The following is a 19,265-nucleotide window of genomic DNA, read 5'->3' on the forward strand; positions in this document are numbered from 1 at the left end:
TATTTTTCTATCGATATTAAAAAGATTTATTTATTCATTTTTTTATCGATATTATAAAGATTTCATTATTTATTTTTCTATCGATATTATAAGGATTTCTTTATTTATTTTTCTATCGATATTATAAAGATTTCTTTATTTATTTTTCTATCGATATTATAAAGATTTCTTTATTTATTTTTCTATCGATATTATAAAGATTTCTTTAATCATTTTCCTATCGATATGATAAAGATTTCTTTATTTATTTTTCTATCGATATTATAAAGATTTATTTATTTATTTTTCTATCGATATTGTAAAGATTTTTTTATTTATTTTTCTATCGATATTATAAAGATTTCTTTATTTATTTTTCTATCGATATTATAAAGATCCATGATTTGATTGAAGTCATCGAACTACCGTTTTATTTGAGATAACAAATTCAAATTACACGTTCAATTTATTTAAACACAAAGACTGCTGAGAGAGAAAATTATTTAAAAATTAGTAGCAAGAATACGATAGTTTGTAACATATTTTTAACAATTGACTTGATTGAGTGTAACCTATTTTATTATCGACTAATTCGAGGCCGTCTTATAATACGTATTTAGCGTTCTGTTAAATAAATGGAAATGTTATCAAATTTTATCGCATTCTGTGCAATTTTGTTTGCAGCGAAGACAATTAGCTTAAGAACCGATATATTTAATCTCCTGTCATATTTAATACTCGTACACGTCGCAATGAAATAAGGAAAATTAGATTTTTAAAGGAGAACTCGTAAAATGCGAAGAAAAGTTGACTTTCCATATTTTCGTGTTTACCTTTCGCATTATTCGCGATGAGAGAAACTTACCGATGTAAGTGTTCTCTATCTTCTGTTCGTCGTGACACGTTTCTAACAACGGGCCTGCCGTATTTCTGGCTACTTCCGTACTTCTCCAATAAAAATTCTACGTCGGTAGAATTGACCATGGCCGTTACGATTGCAAAATTGTCCGTGAACACGCCAACGATGATTCCAATGTCCTGCCAACTCGTTGAGATTCGGTAAATGACCCTGCCATTGCCTTGCCGTTGCCCGTTTAACTACAGTGTAGCGGGATCTCGCGTTCCTGTGTATTTTATTGTTAGAGATACTAAGAGATACTAAGATACTTGTTCATCTCGTATGTATCACACCTTACAACACCTTATAAGCCTGTAAAACATAATCGATCAATATCCTTCGTGTCGTATCTAGCTAATTTTCAGTCCCAAATTTACCTTGATATAATAAACGAATCCGAGGAATTTATTTGTAATTATAAGAAAAAATAGTGGTTTATTATTAGCTTCTTCAACTTTTGCTATGGAGCAAGCCAAATTTTCTTCAGCTTATATTTTTCTATAACAACGACGGACTTTATAACTATGTAATAAATCGTATTTACAACATTAAGCGTTATTATAAGTTAACTTGTCGAAACTTGTAATGTCGTTGTTACAAGTTATAAAATTTCATCTCGTCAAAATATCTTCCATATTTATTTAAATATTTCGTAACTGATACGATATCTTAAATGTGCAGGTTAATTTTGCTGGTGAATTTGAAATATCTAATTTTTTGAATTTTTTTATTTGCACAGTTATGATTATAATTACAAGTACAATCACCCCGACTACGAATATCTTGTAATAAATGTAATATCGTTAGTATTTGTATTATTTCAAGTATAAGTTCGTGCCGGTTTTTATTTTTATTATTTAAAATTATATATCGAATAAACCTTTAAATATTAAGAAAAAATGTAGTCGCCCTTTTGTTCTACGACTTCTTCCTATTTCGTTGGCAAACACGTTAATCATCGATATAGTTTATGAAATAATACTTTAAATATTTCAAAATAATATATTTACATATGTGAGGATTAAAATCGGCGAGAAGAAAATTAGATTGCTTTTCTATTTCGCACTATTTTTATAACGAAAATAGCTTCTGACTTAAAATGATAAAAGACTAAGAAATGAACAAGCATAGTTTTTATAATCCATACATTGTATAAACTATGCGCTTCGGTAAAAAAAATACCTGTTTGACCACTTAACTCGTTTACAGATTTATTCAAACGTGAAATAAAAAATTTATAAGCGATAAATAACAGCAATAAGTGTATTCTTAATTTTTCTGCTCTACCTACAAAATAAATATAATTTGACTCGTGTTTTATTTGAAATTTTGAATTTGGCAAACAAACATAATCTACAACGTTACTGTCAAAACATGATATTAAATTTTCTGCGGGAATAATTTGGCTAATAAATAATTTAAATTATAACGAATAAAATAAAACTGTCTCTTATCCGAACGAATTTAACAGTCATTGTTTCTATTTTCATATTCTTCTTTATCTTTCCTATTTCTTTTAACCTTTTTTCTTATTTAGAATTTTCTTTCTTTCGATTCTAGGATACATTGTTAAAATAATATAGAAATACTAATCGAAATAATACTTTTATCACGGACGATAATATTTAGAATTTTCTTTCTTTCAGTTCTAGGATACATTGTTAAAATAATATAGAGTCGCCAATCGAAATAATACTTTTATCACGGACGATAATATTTAGAATCTTCTTTCTTTCGATTCTAGGATACATTGTTAAAATAATACAAAAATACTAATGGAAATAATACTTTTATCGCGGACACTAATATTTAAAATTTTCTTTCTTTCAGTTCTAGGATACATTGTTAAAATAATATAGAAATACTAATCGAAATAATACTTTTATCACGGGCGATAATATTTAGAATTTTTTTTCTTTCGATTCTAGGATATATTGTTTAAAATAATATAGAGATACTAATCGAAATAATACTTTTATCGCGGACACTAATATTTAAAATTTTCTTTCTTTCAATTCTAAGATACATTGTTAAAATAATACAAAATTACTAATGGAAATAATACTTTTATCGCGGACGGTAATATTTAGAATTTTCTTTCTTTCGATTCTAGGATACATTGTTTAAAATAAATATAGAAATACTAATCGAAATAATACTTTTATCGCGGACGATAATATTTAGAATCTTCTTTCTTTCGATTCTAGGATACATTCTTAAAATAATATAGAAATACTAATCGAAATAATACTTTTATCGCGGACACTAATATTTAAAATTTTCTTTCTTTCGATTCTAAGATACATTGTTAAAATAATACAAAAATACTAATGGAAATAATACTTTTATCACGGACGGTAATATTTAGAATTTTCTTTCTTTCGATTCTAGGATACATTGTTAAAATAATATAGAAATACTAATCGAAATAATACTTTTATCGCGGACGATAATATTTAGAATCTTCTTTCTTTCGATTCTAGGATACATTCTTAAAATAATATAGAAATACTAATCGAAATAATACTTTTATCGCGGACACTAATATTTAAAATTTTCTTTCTTTCGATTCTAAGATACATTGTTAAAATAATACAAAAATACTAATGGAAATAATACTTTTATCACGGACGCTATATTTAGAATTTTCTTTCTTTCGATTCTAGGATACATTGTTAAAATAATATAGAAATACTAATCGAAATAATACTTTTATCGCGGACGATAATATTTAGAATTTTCTTTCTTTCGATTCTAAGATACATTGTTTAAAATAATATAGACTCGCCAATCGAAATAATACTTTTATCACGGACGATAATATTTAGAATCTTCTTTCTTTCGATTCTAGGATACATTGTTAAAATAATATAGAGTCACTAATCAAAATAATACTTTTATCGCGGACGGTAATATTATATTTACCAAACAAACGATACTCGCGCTTTATACGATGGTTATTTGAAGATACTTCCTCTGTCTGAACCATAACACACGTGCGGCTAATTTACGAAATAAGACCCTGACAAATATTATTTTTACATAGCACTCTTTATCCGACGCGAGAGTAGGTGAGCGAGAGAGAGAAAGAAGAGAAAGTGGATTGAACGTTCGAATATCATCGCAAACAAAGATCTTTGTCGTATTCGAAAAGTTATATTTGAAATGCGGTAAAAGTGACCGATCTGTGATTTTTCTCCAGTTTATATTTAAAACGTGTTTACGTTTACTACCAATTCGTTCCATGACCTTTCTTTCTTTCGCAAAATTGCAATGACATACGTGTAAAAAATTATCTCAGAACGATTTATCACTCTTATTCTTTCGTTACCAAGTAACGATGCTAAAAAATCGAGAGAAACGAAAATAATTGAAATTTCATTTTAAAATAAATAATTATCCACAAGAGATGATAAATTTCTCTCTTTATCGAAACATCGACTTTCTAAAGGTCTCTGAGAATCTTCTAACGGTTATTAATAATTATATTCGAGTATAAAATTTTCCTCGTTCAGATTCGATTTCAACGTAAAAACGAAGATGTATAATTTAACCCTTTGACTGCCATGTTGGTCACATATGACCGGCAACGGTTTCTCCCGTGACGCCATGGTGGTCATGGGTGACCGGAGCCTTTCAACTTTTTACAATTGTAAAAAACTAAATGAAAATCGAGAGTTAGCGTGTTTGAATATGGCCGATGTATAGAAGATACATTGAAATAAAATGTGCCCTATCGAACGATTAAAATTTTTATTAGAACAATAAAGAATAACAAAGTGTTAGAATAAATCTTGCATCAAACGGTGCACTTTGTTAAAGCACTCCAAACATAAATGCGACGCACCAATACAATCCGGACAATAAGTAGTCACCTTCTTGGTCTTATTTTTAGCAATTTTTCACCCAAATAGTTTGGAATTTTTTTTCTAACATTCCCTGCAAAATTTTCGTTCCAGGTACGCTCGCCCTTCTTTTTTTTTGCAATTCGTGCCGTAATCTTCGTCGAAACGTTACTAGGCGCCACGGTGGTCACCGGTGACCACCAGTAAGAGAAACGCTCCATTTGATAAAAATATTGCCTTCTAACATCGACTCGTTATTATTTTTGCCATTATACGCTTTGAATAATAAAAATAATTCCGTGGCGTCCTGGGCGAAATATATGATTTCGGTGTGGCAGTCAAAGTGTTAATCGGGAAAATTATGTCGACGTTGTATTGCAATAGATGCACATGCATAAAACGTTTAATTATCATTGTTGCAGAAATCTTCCAAAGGCGATTTGTATATCGTTGCCGCTGGTAACTGTGATTTATGTCCTGGCAAACATTGCGTATTTCGTAGTGTTAACACAAGATGAAATTCTCGCTTCGAATGCTGTCGCTGTCGTAAGTTTTTCTTTTTCTTTATCTAAATCTATTCGTTTCTGTGTTAGTATGTAAATTCCGCGAAATCGAAAATATTGATTTTCCAAAAATACCGATGTTCGAAACGTTTTTAGAACATCCGTTCAAAAATGTCACGCTGATGTAGCTTGAACTAACGAAATTACAAGATATTACATTCAATTGATCGTATCTGCATGAATAAACCATCTCTCCCTCTCTCTCTCTCTCTCTCTCTCTCTCTCTCTCTTTGTGCGTATGTACGTGTGTCTTCTTTTCTCCAAAACTTGTATCAGAAATATCACGAGTACTATTATACCGATTTTTCTATATAACATCCTTTAAAATTCCATTTTAATGCAGACATCGTTCTAAGCTCGTTGCTACGTTTAAAACGTCGTGATTGAAACTTTAAACAATCATACAGCTGAGAATTAGATTTATTTGTCGAAGTAATTTTCATTTCATTTTTGCTTTAAACTAGTACTAAAATGCGAAGGTTTATCTTTTAATCAAGGAAAATAATTATTTCGTTCTGTTTTATTAATGATTAAACTAGTTAATATAGAATAAACTAATTAACGATATAATAATCTATTACTAAATAATTGATATTTCCTTACTTAAACAATTTTTTTTTTTTTAGCAGTTAAATCATTATCGCGATAATGTATAATTTAATCGTTTAAATTGTATACATCTAAATTAGTATTAAGTATACATCGTTTCTTAATTCAATATCATATATACCCACCAATTGTACTCGCATTGCGTGTTTTATTATAATTAACAAGATAATTTCTACACACATACAACATTGACTCTCGGTTAGTGCTACGCGTGTTAACAGCGTGTAGTTTTGTAAAACAAATACATTGCCCGAGTCATTTGATTACCATTGCATGAATATCGAAGTATGCAAGTGCGATGTTCATCTCTTAACACTAGGTTTACGAGGGTTTTTTGCATATATTTCTACGGACAACCGTTAGATTTAGGTTAAAGAAAACCACATATTTTCAATAAAAAATAAACGATGGGTTTAATTTGAAAAGAATCGCAATATTAACAGACTTAATATAAGTTAATTAAATCTGTTAATATCGTATAATTAAAGCAACCCATCCGTCAAATTGCCGTAAATCTAGTGTTAATTATGCCAATGAAATTATACAAAGTAATTTATAACTTAACCCTTTGCATTCGAAAGGCGACTGTCAGTCACCGTAAAATTTTAAAGGTCCATATTGATTAATATATCAAATCTAAAATAATATAACAATATACGAGATATTGAAATCAAATAATTTTACGCGTCAATTATTATACGATTCTTTATTTACCACTCAAAAAAATGACGTTACTTTTATAGTCGAAAATCTGGAAATTTCTAGAGTAGAAATTTCTGTAACAAGAAAATCATCAAGTGCAAAGGGTTAATAACTTGCAAATAACTCAAACTATAAAGCAAACCTGAGTGTACTGTAAATTCAACTTTCGGTGATACGTATGTTTATAAAATAAACTTTTTTCGTAATAGTCGAAAAAAAAGATCGTTGCCTGTAATAATTATTTACATAGGGCTTTCTGTCACAACCTAGTGTTTTGACGTCTAATCTCATACTTGAGATTGTTCTTGATACGATTCTCTTAGGTGGATTATATAGATTAAATGAAGTACTATAAAACCACTGTTGCTTTTGTACAATTAGATTGATTAGACTGTGATTTTCTTGTTTATGTTTCCATATACAAGGATTCATCTAGAGCCAGTTTAATTGAACTTTTATTAAGATAAAAGAAGAAACTATTAGGTTGGCGCATATGAAATGTCGGATTTTTAAGTGAGTATATAAAACTGCGTATCTTTTTTCAAAAGCTGTTTATACAATCAAAATATGTTCCATTCGTTTCGATACACTTTTCCCAACGAGACTTTAAAGCATAGATGCCTGTCTTAAAAAAATTCTGATCTTTAGAATCAATAAACTCTGATATCGAATTTGTCAAACTGTCTTCATTTTCATACTGTTTAGCTCGTAAAAACGGTTCTAAATGTTTAAAAAAATGAAAGTCGGTTGGCGAGAGATCCGGCGAATAGGCTGGGTGCTGCAAAACTTCGTATTTCAATGGCTCTCGATGAAATCGGGATAGTAACGATGAGCATACGTTCAACCGATCAAGCTTATTTCGCTCAGTTAGTTCGTGCGGTACCCACTTATCCATTTTCTTCACCTTGTCAATTTCAAAAAGACGTCGCAATATTGTTGTACGGTGAATTTTCATCCTGGTAGCTTGTTCCCTCGTGGATACAGTTGGATCCGCTTCCACCAATGCCTTCGGATCGTCATTTTTCACAGACGTTTTGGGTCTCCCACGCGGATCATTTTGTAGCGAAAAATCACCGGACCTAAATTTTTCAAACCAACGCTGCACTTTTCGATCGTTAACTGTATTCTCCCCAAACGCTTGGTTTATGTTGCGTGCAGCTTTTGCAACATTATTACCAAGTTTATACTCGTACAAAAAAATTATACGAATATCGTTTAGATTCATATCGGTAGAAAATTCAAATGAAATAACAAAAGGGAAGACTTTCGAGAAAATCTCCTTTGTTGAAATGTGACTCTGGCAATGGACAGTACGACTATAAACGAGGTTATGCCAAAACCAAAAGTGTAACGAAAACATGAAGACGAACGTTCGCGTGTAAAAAAATCCGACATTTTATATGCACCAATCTAATATAATCGAAGAAAACTCGCTCTTGAAGAGCTTAAGAGTTTAAAGATGGAGTGTATATACTTCTGAGAAATACTCCTACACCGTGCATTACTCTATCGTGTACTTGCAGCACTATTTATACGCGCAGTTCGTGCGAAACGTCCCTGAGCTTCCCCGAAAACCAAATAAAACTAAAAATCTGGGTAACCCATATTATTCTAACACTAGAACTATCAACCTACAACCATAACTATTTAAATATTACCATGAAAGTAAATAGACAGTTATTAATCTTGTCGAAAGCAACTAAAATTAACTAAACTAATGTGTCAAAACTAAAATTACAAATTCACTTAAAATGACTAATTTTCCATATATTATTTTTACAATTACACTTTTGGAGAAATTAACGTTAATATTTATTCGAATAGAAACGTAATTACGTGTACCTGTTTACTTTCAGTGTATCGATTTAATTATTAACATATTTAGCTACATATTACAGGTCAAGAGTTCGAATGTTAAAGACCTCTCGAGTTTAAAAAAGGTAATTGGAAGTATTCCAAAGTACCATCAAGTGCATGGGTATAAACTGTAGGATGGGCAACTCGACATTTTCGTACTTCAGTTCTAACTGTTCGAAATGTACTTACAAAATGTACTTACTGCAAGTTTCGTTGGTAATTTTCTTTGTATATCGATTTTCAGATGAAAGTTAATGCACGATCATTTTCTATTCGTTATAGATAGTGATTGAAATATTATATTATGCAAAATTACACAAGTCACGATAATATACGTATTAACCCTTTACACTCGGCGATATTTTCATTACAACAAAATAGTAATCGAAGACTTTTTGCCATAGATACTAATTTTTTTCAATAAAAATAAAATTAAAATTAAAATTAAAATTAAAATTAAAATTAAAATTAAAATTAAAATTAAAATTAAATCTTTACGTCTAAATCAAAACGTTCTAAATTTTAAGAAATTTAAGAATTATTAAAAAAGGTAAATGATATTTTAGCATTATATCCGAAACTAAATATTAGATTTCTCGAAATTCCTTTAAAATAAAATTTTCACGTCTAAATCAAAACGTTCTAAATTTTCCTGGCTGTGAATGAGTTAAATGAATTTTATATGCATAATTTTAATATTAGACAAGAACTCGTGTTATTACGAGCAATTTGTTCATTTGTAAATTTCTAATCTTTTGCAGACTTTCGGTGATAAATTATTAGGCGTGATGTCCTGGATAATGCCATTGTTCGTGGCCTGTTCTACCTTTGGGGCGTTAAACGGAGCAATTTTCGCATCGTCGCGATTATTTTTCGTAGGAGCTCGAAATGGACATCTGCCTTCGGCCATTGCGCTCATCAATCTGCAAAACTTAACGCCCATGCCTTCTCTTATCTTCCTCGTAAGTATATTTTATTCTCATACCTGAATCTTTGTTATCTCCTGCACGTGTTCTCGGTTTTCCTTCCTTATTTCCGGGACAGAAATGTCTAAAGCCGCGAAGTAACAAGCGTACGTGACAGTTGCTCGAATCACGTAGTAACGTATCTGTTTCTTTTTTTCCAATAACGTCTATCGTTTAATGGTTGAAACGATGAAAATGTTCGGAAAGAAGTCTCCGATATTTTTTCAATTTTTTTCCTTTTTCTCCTCTTTTATTTTCAAAAATGTGTTTGTAATTCACGAGAATACTCGAACACGTTGGAAATTGAGATCGTTGAATTAACCCTTTGCACTCGAGAGACGAGCTTCAGTTACCATTTGATCGGATTATAAAGATCGATGTTAATTAATATATCAAATTTAAGTTTACTCTAATTTAAGATTACTCTAATTTAAGATTGCGTGGAATGTCGAGGTAAAATAATTCTACGTCTTAATTTCTGTACGATTTATTATTTATCGTTTTAGAAATATCGTCGAGTCTAGTTCTTTTCTTCGAATTATTATTTTTCTGTAATGAAAGAAATCGCTGAGTGCAAAGAGTTGAAACGAGTTTTGTACAGTCGCATAATTATTCTTATGGAAAAAAATTGAACCATCGAATGAGGAAAAAGGGATACATTCGAGATAAATAATAATATTCGTATAAATTATTAACGAAAGATGTCTTTTATCTGGTTAAATTGTATAAAATGTGTTATCGACTCGAGAAAAATCCTTGTACTTAACTTTTATAAAAAATCACTATTTTTTGTTTATTTTAACTTAAATTAGTCAAATCACATTTCTTTATTTCTTTTCCCTTATTTTAAACGAATAAAATGTTTTTATATTTTTTACTCTATCGTGGCATGACATATCTTTTATCTTTATAATTATTTTTAAATGAAATGAAGAATATAAAAATTAAATCTTTTTTTTATTAAATGAAATGAATGAATTTATCTTTAAATAAAATGGAGATTCTAAAAATTAAATCTATTCCGAATCTTTTTGCGACCGACTGTATATGCAAGTCCATTTTCTAAATTTTCATTTTATTTATATGGAAAAATAAATCAAAATTAATTCCATGACTTAACGTGTTAATAATATCTATAAGTTCATTTATTACGTTTTCTATATTCATATTATAGTATTGTGCAATATTTATATTATATATTAGTTAAAAATCTTAATTCTTCATCTGTATAGTTAATTTTGAAGAAATTCATTTCAATTCGCTAAAAAAATTGATAAAATTTATGTGTAATATGTTCGATAAATTTGTTTTTATTTTCTATTTTTTATTTTTTATTTTTTATTTTTTACTTTTAGTTTTATTATTTTTATTCTTAAATTAAAATTTTCCGCACATTTTATGTGTCATGTATGATATACCAGAGTATATCAAATAGTTTTGCACGTCACATATGATATAGAAGACAAACAAAGGGTTAGTCTTGATAAATTATCGTGAACACGATATGAACATTCGAAATCTATAACAAACGTTATAAATATATAAATATATTTTTACATTTATTATATTTTCTTGACAATGTGTGCCCTAAATTATAATTTACTTGTAAAAATAAAAATAAAATAAAAATAGAAATATAATGCCAGGGCAATTGAGTCTAGAAGATAAGGATTATGTGAATGAAAATATCGGAATATTTTCATTCATCTAATTCTTCCTAACGATACTCGAGCGGATTAAGATCAAAAGATTAGGGTAATGTTTTCTCTACATAATGAGGGTTATAAATAAACCATCGCAGAGCTAAATATGTCTTATTTATTACAAAAGCTATAATTCTCTAAAATTCTCCCTTTTACGCTCATTTATTTCCTTATCGTTACAAAATTATCGCTATCTTTGATATTTTTTGTAAATGTTTCTCACTTCGATTTTCAACACATTTTTTCTCTCTGTCGAATCCAAAACCTGATTTACTCTCAAAACTAAACAAATTTAACCCTAGTTATGATTTTTCTCGTGTTTAACTTTTAATACTTTTTTATTTATTTATCATTACTTTTATTATTTATTACTTACTTTATTTCACGTACTTACTTTATTACTTTTTTATTTTATTTATTTTATTCAATACTTCTTTATAATATAATTATTCATTTGCAATTTGTTGTAAATTGCAATCTTCCTTCTTCAACCATTGATTTACATATATATACTTGTACTTGTATCTACTTATATAGTATATAATAAAAAAATTGAAAATATCATAGAAAAGTGAGAATAACTGTAACAATTTTAAATTTTTATATAGAAACAAGTATATTTTTATACTTTATCCCAGATTATAAATACGAATAAATAGGTATCTTTCGAAATATTTATTTTAATTTTTAAATTTATTTAAATATTTATTAATAGAAGCTAATTGAATTCGTTTTGCTAGTTCAAAGTCAAGCCAGTTTATTACGTTTACATAAAATAAAACGGGAAAGTTATTTTTGTGTCGCTATTAGAAACAAGAGGAGATGATTGTACGGATAATAAATGACAGATAAAAGGAGGACGATGGGTATGAAAAACAACCATAATTAAGGTTCCCTGTATAACAAACCATGTAACCATCATCTTGATTTACGGCTACTAATTGAGAGGAATAAATTGGACCTTTCATTCCATTAACGGTCTCTTTGATAATTGATAATGGCAGTCTTTTGAATCAAGGGTAATTCAGTTATTTAAATTGAAAAATGAAATCCCTTTACATTTTCTAAACCAACAAATCTTTACTTTACAATAACTCTTTCTTTATTTATAATAAACTTCGTCGAAAATATCATTTACAATATCTCTCATCGTCATCGTCATTTTTTAAACGATCCATCAAGATCTCGCTCGTTTTTATATTTTACGTCCTTTTTTAAGTAAAAAAACGTAAAATTTCACAAGCACCTGAGATTACTAATTGTAATTAGGAAATAATAAAATATGGAAGTTTAATTTTTTCTCACTGTTGTGCTCGAACTGTTAACTCAAGCGTTAACTATAATTTCCGTTTCTAGTGCATTATCACCCTGGCACTTCTGATCATAGAGGATGTCTATGTGCTAATCAATTATGTTAGCTTCGTTGAGGCACTATTCACCACGCTCTCGGTATCTGGTCTCCTCTGGCTTCGCTACAAAAGTCCCGATCGCGAACGACCAATAAAGGTATGTGAAAAATTACAAATTTTCTCCCTTTCGACCTTTTTTCTCTACTTGCAATTCCGTTCTAACGAAACGCATCGGTTAATTTCATCAGTAATTAAAGGAATACGTGTACGATCGCGAAAAAACTTTGATTGTGCGAAAGATTCGATTCGATATGCACGTTGTCAATATTTGAAGAATATTTAAATAATTTAAATATAACGTATCAATAACAATTGTCAGTCAAAATATTCAGAAATTTTTGTTGCTGTAATTTTTAAAAAATTCCAAGATATTTTCCGAAATTTCAAAAGATAGTACGTTATCGATTTAATTTGAAAATGTAGATAATATCTGGCAATTAATCGTGTATTTATTAGCGTTAAACACGCGATGTTCTTTTCTTCACTGGACTTAATCTAAGATTTTCATGCTTCAAATACCTGGGATTACTGGAAATATTTGAATAACTTAATTACGCTTGGTTTCGTAAAAACGTAAATGGTGGAAAAACACGTAAATATTCTTGGAATTTCGTTTGCTTCGAATGTCTCTAATAATAGCACATAAAACGACAATGATGTAGAAAGACGAAGTAGAAATTACTTGGACCAATTTTATACCCACTCGAATAAATGTTTCAAATGATTTCTATTAGCTTATGGACACTTACCGATGTGTTAATAAAATGAATACAGCACGCTTTGGCGAGCTTTTCTGATATTATAACCATATAATAGCAGATGGTCATAAAATAATCTCACTATGTTATTCGTTAAAAAGTCGTAAATAAATAAATTAACGCTAACGTGTCGGAAATAATTTTTATTCTTTGAATATAAATAAAATTATAATTTATAATTGTTATACGTTTAAAATATTTTCTAACTAGTAGTATATTTTTAGTAGTGCTATGTTAGACTATATAAGAAAATTTCAAGAAAAATGTTAGTGAAAATCAGAAATTTTTATTTTTATTTTCATTTATAATTTTATTTCAGGTCTCGATCCTGTTACCAATTAATATTTTTCGTAATCTGTGCTTTCCTGGTCACATTCCCTTGCTATGTGTCGCCATGGGAAGTTGGCGTAGGAGTGATAATCATATTATCCGGCATTCCTATGTATTGGATTTTTATTCAGTGGAAAAAGAAGCTAAATGGGTTATAAGATCGTCTCGTAAGTAATTCTCATCGCAATTTTTATCCTTCGATTAATAAAACTCTCTTCAACTTTGTTCTTAGTACTTTTCGAATCGCTACTTTCATCTATTTTATCAAAGAAAAAAGAAAACAATTTCTTCTAAAATCTTATCTTTCTTTTTCATATAGAATAAAACAAAATAGTCAAATGTAACGATAATCTAAGAGATCATGAAATAAGATAATCATGGAATAACTTCCCATAGAGTTACGCATATCTTATATGAGTAAATAAGAAAATTTTTTAATTTTAATTATTAATTTTTTTAATATAAAACATGTCAAATCGATAATAATCTAATCGAATAAAATAGGAGATATCTTGTTAATGAACGTATATAATTTAGAATAATTATGTGATGACAAATTTTTTACTTTTTACAGATAACTTCAACATGATTTGTGCTAAACTATTCATGTGCGTACAAGAGGAGAAAAGCGATTGATCACCAAGTGCCCTTCTACTATAATGTATAGTTTCATATAGAAATTTGCATGGTATGAATGTGTGCGGCATTGACCTATCGATTTCTTCGTTTATAAATTCTAGAATAGACAACCACCATACTTTTATTCTAAACGAAATATGTACAAAGAACAAATCGTTTTGATTGCAACTGAAGATAAGCAAGACATTCCAATGAAGTCCACGTTGTTTCTCCTAGAATTTATAAATGAACAAATCGTTCAATTACATTTGAATTGTATTTTTATACGCGTATAGATAAACATAATCGTGATTTTCATTACATACGTCAATTGATAGATCCATTTATCGTTATATGCAATAACGTTTTCTACTAATCTTTATTCGCAACAATTGCATAGCGTAATTTCAAGATATTTAGTCATATTTAACTGTAAGGGAATAATCTCTTCCTTCGCTTTCAATTTATTCGCTCGTTCAATTTTTCATTCGTCCGAACTGTTTCAGAATCGTAGGTATATCAAAGCAAATACTTATTCAGAAACTTCGCAAGAAACTCGAAAGATCATTATACATCGAGCGAAAGATCATTATACATCGAGCGAAAGATTTTTGCAATTTTATAAGAAAAATGTACCCAGGTACAATCGAAACGATAAAGTCTCTCTGCTTTCGTATCTCTGAGTTGAACTTTCTCGAAAATCTATTTAAAACTCAGTTGGAAAATCGAAATGATTTGTTACTAAAAATTGTACAAATTTAAACGACTTTACAAAGTTCGCGCGATTTCTTTGCGTTATTTATTTTCAAATAAATTCGTCGAGGAAAGTCTCGTTTTTATAATGACGTCTCGAATGCTTACGCGTGAATTTTTGTCATTATTTTATCATATTGTAACTGAAAAGTGTGCCATGGACGTTGGAATAATTATGCGTACATCATAAGAAAGTTGCACCTTGTCCGTCTTATATATCGTACTTTTCATTTCTCTACGGTGTATGTATCAAATTATTATGTTTAGAAACAAATATTATTTATCTTACTACGACTTGGCATCGCTACATTAACTTTAACTCGCAAATTCATCAAAGAGTATCTTCTAATGTCACAAAAGATGTTTCCGAGCTTCTTATACCACAGAAGATGTTTCCGAGCTTCTTATACATCCACTAAACGATATTTCATAACTATTCAATCGCAATGAGATCATAAGCAGTCTAAAGTCAAGATGTTAATGTACGAGGTCAAGCATTGTTTTATAAAAACAAGAATTTTTATTCGATACCGTTACGCGTCGATGTAACATGTACAGCACGTGTAAATTTAAGATCTCCTCTGCATAGCGAATTATAGTTGATATTGGTAAAAGCGTTATCATCGAATCTCTGTATGACGAAGAAACGGAATACTGACCCATGCTACCGCGAACGCTATCGTTGCAAACACTTGCTTGAGCTACATTTTGATCATTATATCAAGAACCGGGGCAACGCTAAACCCGGTGACAACGATCATTATTCTAGTGAATGATACACCACTTCACTCTCTACTCTAGTGAATAATACACCACTCCACTCTCTTAGCTGGCATTCTCGTGTAACTTCTTGAATTTCGTTTCGATTTTCAAAACCTTTGACTGATTGTTTTGTACATTTACGACAGCTTCTCGAAATTCATCGCGAATTTTACGAGAAGTCTTCGAGAAATTCTTACTTTTCCATTACAATGATTAATGATAACAATTTGATTCGACGGAAACTCGATAATGGCACGAGTTTCTTTTACTATTTTAATTAGCGACGTAAAATTTTCATGCATTTTACGCTTTAATGCATCCTAACGAATACTAAACAAGTTCAAGCATTTATCTAGACAAAAAGAGTAAGATGATGCGTGTACAAAGTATAAATCCAACTGTGCAACTTTCTCATGGTGTACCTAGAAGTATTCTAATACCACTTGCACGCTTTTTCTTTTAAATCTGATCAAATGGTTTATATATATAATGAAATCAAGACTTTCCTGTACTAATTCGTTATAAAATAAATCGCGATGAAATTTTGTTAACCCTTTGTACTCGACGATTTTTTCGCTACAGAAAACTTTTTGCCATAAAGCCGATAAAATCTTTTAGAACAACAGATAAATATCGTATAATAATTAATTTCAATACTTCAGACGCTATTACGTTATTTTAAATTTAATATATTAATTAATATCGATCTTTAAAATTTTATTAAATGCTAACTCGAGTGCAAAGGGTTAATACGTTGTAAATAATAGAGGCGTTTATATTCTTAGTTGCCTCAGACTTTTTCAAGGTCTTAACAAAAATTCAATTCTGAAATGCGAAAATAGATACTTTACGATCGACACTTTCATTCGCTTAATGAAAAAAATTCATCTTTTTTAATATCTCATTCCCTGAATGAACCTACGATTTTGAAACATTTTGTATATTCGATCATGAAATTGTTTATTGCATCTTGTAGATAATGCATATGCGTAAAATCATAAGACTGTAAGAAGTATTCGTTTATTTAAACTTTATTTAAACTTTGCCGAATTTTACAATCTCGATATTTGCTGCCCCTTTCTTAACTACATACTGATCCATTAGAGTCTCGATACAAAACACGAGTACCAAGGAATCGCTGCAAATATCCTAGAACTTTAGGCCATCAAAACCAACTGATTCTATACTCGATAAAAAGTACATGTTTTATCAAGTTTCGCTTAATGTACGTGTATGTAAAGCTAGATTTGCATACGCTCTGAGATTGACACGAGGTCTATGGATGAAGGAAAAACTGTTTCTGTATATATCTATTACCCTTTACACTCGACGATCTTTTGCAAAAATAGTAGTAATAAAGTCGACGAGATTTTTAAAACGATAAAGAAGAAATCGTATGTAAATTAAGACATAAAACTATTTTATTTCGATATTCCTCGCATCGCTGAGTAATTTTAAATTTGATATGTTAATCAATATCGATTTTTATAATTTGATTAAATGACAACTGATGGTCGTATCTCAAGTGCAAAGGGTCAATTGTTGCGTGATAACTAAGAAACGATTTCCAGTGATACAACATTGAATGAAATATTTTGATTGTCACATCAGTGATCGTTACGTTTGAAATTCATCTTCTTCGACTATTAATTATCGAGACCAATTGAGACCAAATAACTGTCAATCGTCTAGATCCAGAAACCAGAATATTCCTTTACATAAGCATAATCAAACCAGTTCAAACCATCCTCGTGTTGGTATGCTTGTAAAACCATGGCTGTGGAATATCTACTCTTTATACTGATAGAATATGAAAAACACACATCCTAACAATGATTCAGTTCCCATCAATTACATTCTTTTCTTAGCCTACTTATAATCATTCCACTATTACTGGCTAGACTCTTATGTGATATATACATTCGATTGTTATTCTAATGTAATTGTTAATACTGTAAATCAAGGAGACTGTAACGGGAGAATTGGTTGAGCTTCCTCTTTAAACGACTATGTTTTTAAATTTGGCTGAAAAGACCAGGACCTTGTGTTATTCAAACTTATGTCAATCTACGTACAAACGTCATTATCCAGATTTTTAGGGCAGCAATTAACAAGTTTAAATAATAATCATCAACGCACAAAAGGAGTGTGTAAATCATGATCATAGTTCATTTAGATATCTTTCGAGCACAATTTTTCTGATAGGTTTCGTTTTTCAATTAAAAATTGTGAATATCTAATTACAATAATTAAAATAACACGTATCAAGTACACGCATAATAATTGTAATATAAATAATGTAACTGCATATATTTAAACTATTTAATTGTATTATACATACAAAATGAATTATAAATTATTTATCACGTCATGAACATCGATTAACTATTTTATTCAATAGGTAAACGTTGTTATTTAACGTTTCCGATAAACCATTGATAATAACTTTTTATATATCTCTTTTGTCTGTCACACTTCGTTAATTATATTTATTGATAAATTATTTATAGAATACTAAAGAAGAGTGGCAATTTTGCTATGACTAATTACGTTGAAAAATATACTTCGTACATATCTCATTCGCGCAGAAATTTCTTTCAATCTTTTGTAACATAATAAACAATGTTTATCGTTTATTATTAAATTAACTTTATATTTCTGCTACTATACGACATACGATACATCTGGTCAAATTATGCATTTAAAAAGTAGGAAGATCGAACAGTATGTTGCATATTATGTTTGGAAATACCGGATATTTTATACGGTGTAAAGAAAACTTTACATGCAGATTATATTTATATCGCGTATTACTCGAATATTTCTAGATTAACAGATTTTACCTTGTACCGTTATTATACTGTTATTATTAGCTTTTCTTTGGCTATGTCTCGATTTCAATTATAGTACATAAATTAATCCTTTCGACACGATGACTTCGTTCTAAACTATCGTTCTAAAACTTCGTTCTAAATTGTACCAAATCAAAATTACGAATCAATGGGAAATTTGAACGATCGATACAAATCATTGTTAATATATTGTGAACGCGAGATGTTAGATGATTATAATCACCGTGAGTATCGGAAGGATTAACGTTAAAGTATAAGTATCTTTTAAGAAGCGAAGGACAAAATAATTTTGTCTTTCAAAGTCTCATTCTGTGGAACGATATTTTCTCTCGAGACAGATTTTAACAATTTTATACGCTACAAACGATTAATTATAGCAATAGGAAATGTGTTCAAAAACATAACAACCGATGACACGATGCCTTGTGTGTAATGCACAATGAAATTGTTACTGTAAAATTACTAATACAATTGTTATTAACGATGATAACCGACTGTATGCGTTAATTATTTTTTAATACAGTTGGTAATGAATTGTTTTAATAATATTCGCGTAACAATTACTACGTTTGTTTTAAAAACAACGCATTTTCGTTATATTTGAAATAATCAGCGATTAAATCGAGATAAAAAAATTCGGCCATGGTTTCTAAATTAAAATA

At 29.5% G+C, this 19,265-nt stretch overlaps 1 protein-coding gene across 1 annotated transcript; it reads left to right on the forward strand.

The window, feature by feature from the left end:
- Positions 1-961: 961 nt before the first annotated feature.
- LOC143220832 (large neutral amino acids transporter small subunit 1-like) lies at positions 962-14,254 on the forward strand. The gene is given in 9 exon segments (XM_076446409.1): positions 962-1,038; positions 1,143-1,187; positions 5,145-5,268; positions 9,215-9,415; positions 12,478-12,627; positions 13,608-13,628; positions 13,630-13,759; positions 13,762-13,785; positions 14,193-14,254. Coding segments are annotated over 9 exon segments (834 nt in total).
- The last annotated feature ends 5,011 nt before the right edge of the window (positions 14,255-19,265 follow it).

Source organism: Lasioglossum baleicum, unplaced genomic scaffold, assembly GCF_051020765.1.
Source record: "Lasioglossum baleicum unplaced genomic scaffold, iyLasBale1 scaffold1645, whole genome shotgun sequence".
In the NCBI taxonomy this organism is placed as follows: Eukaryota; Metazoa; Arthropoda; class Insecta; order Hymenoptera; family Halictidae; genus Lasioglossum; species Lasioglossum baleicum.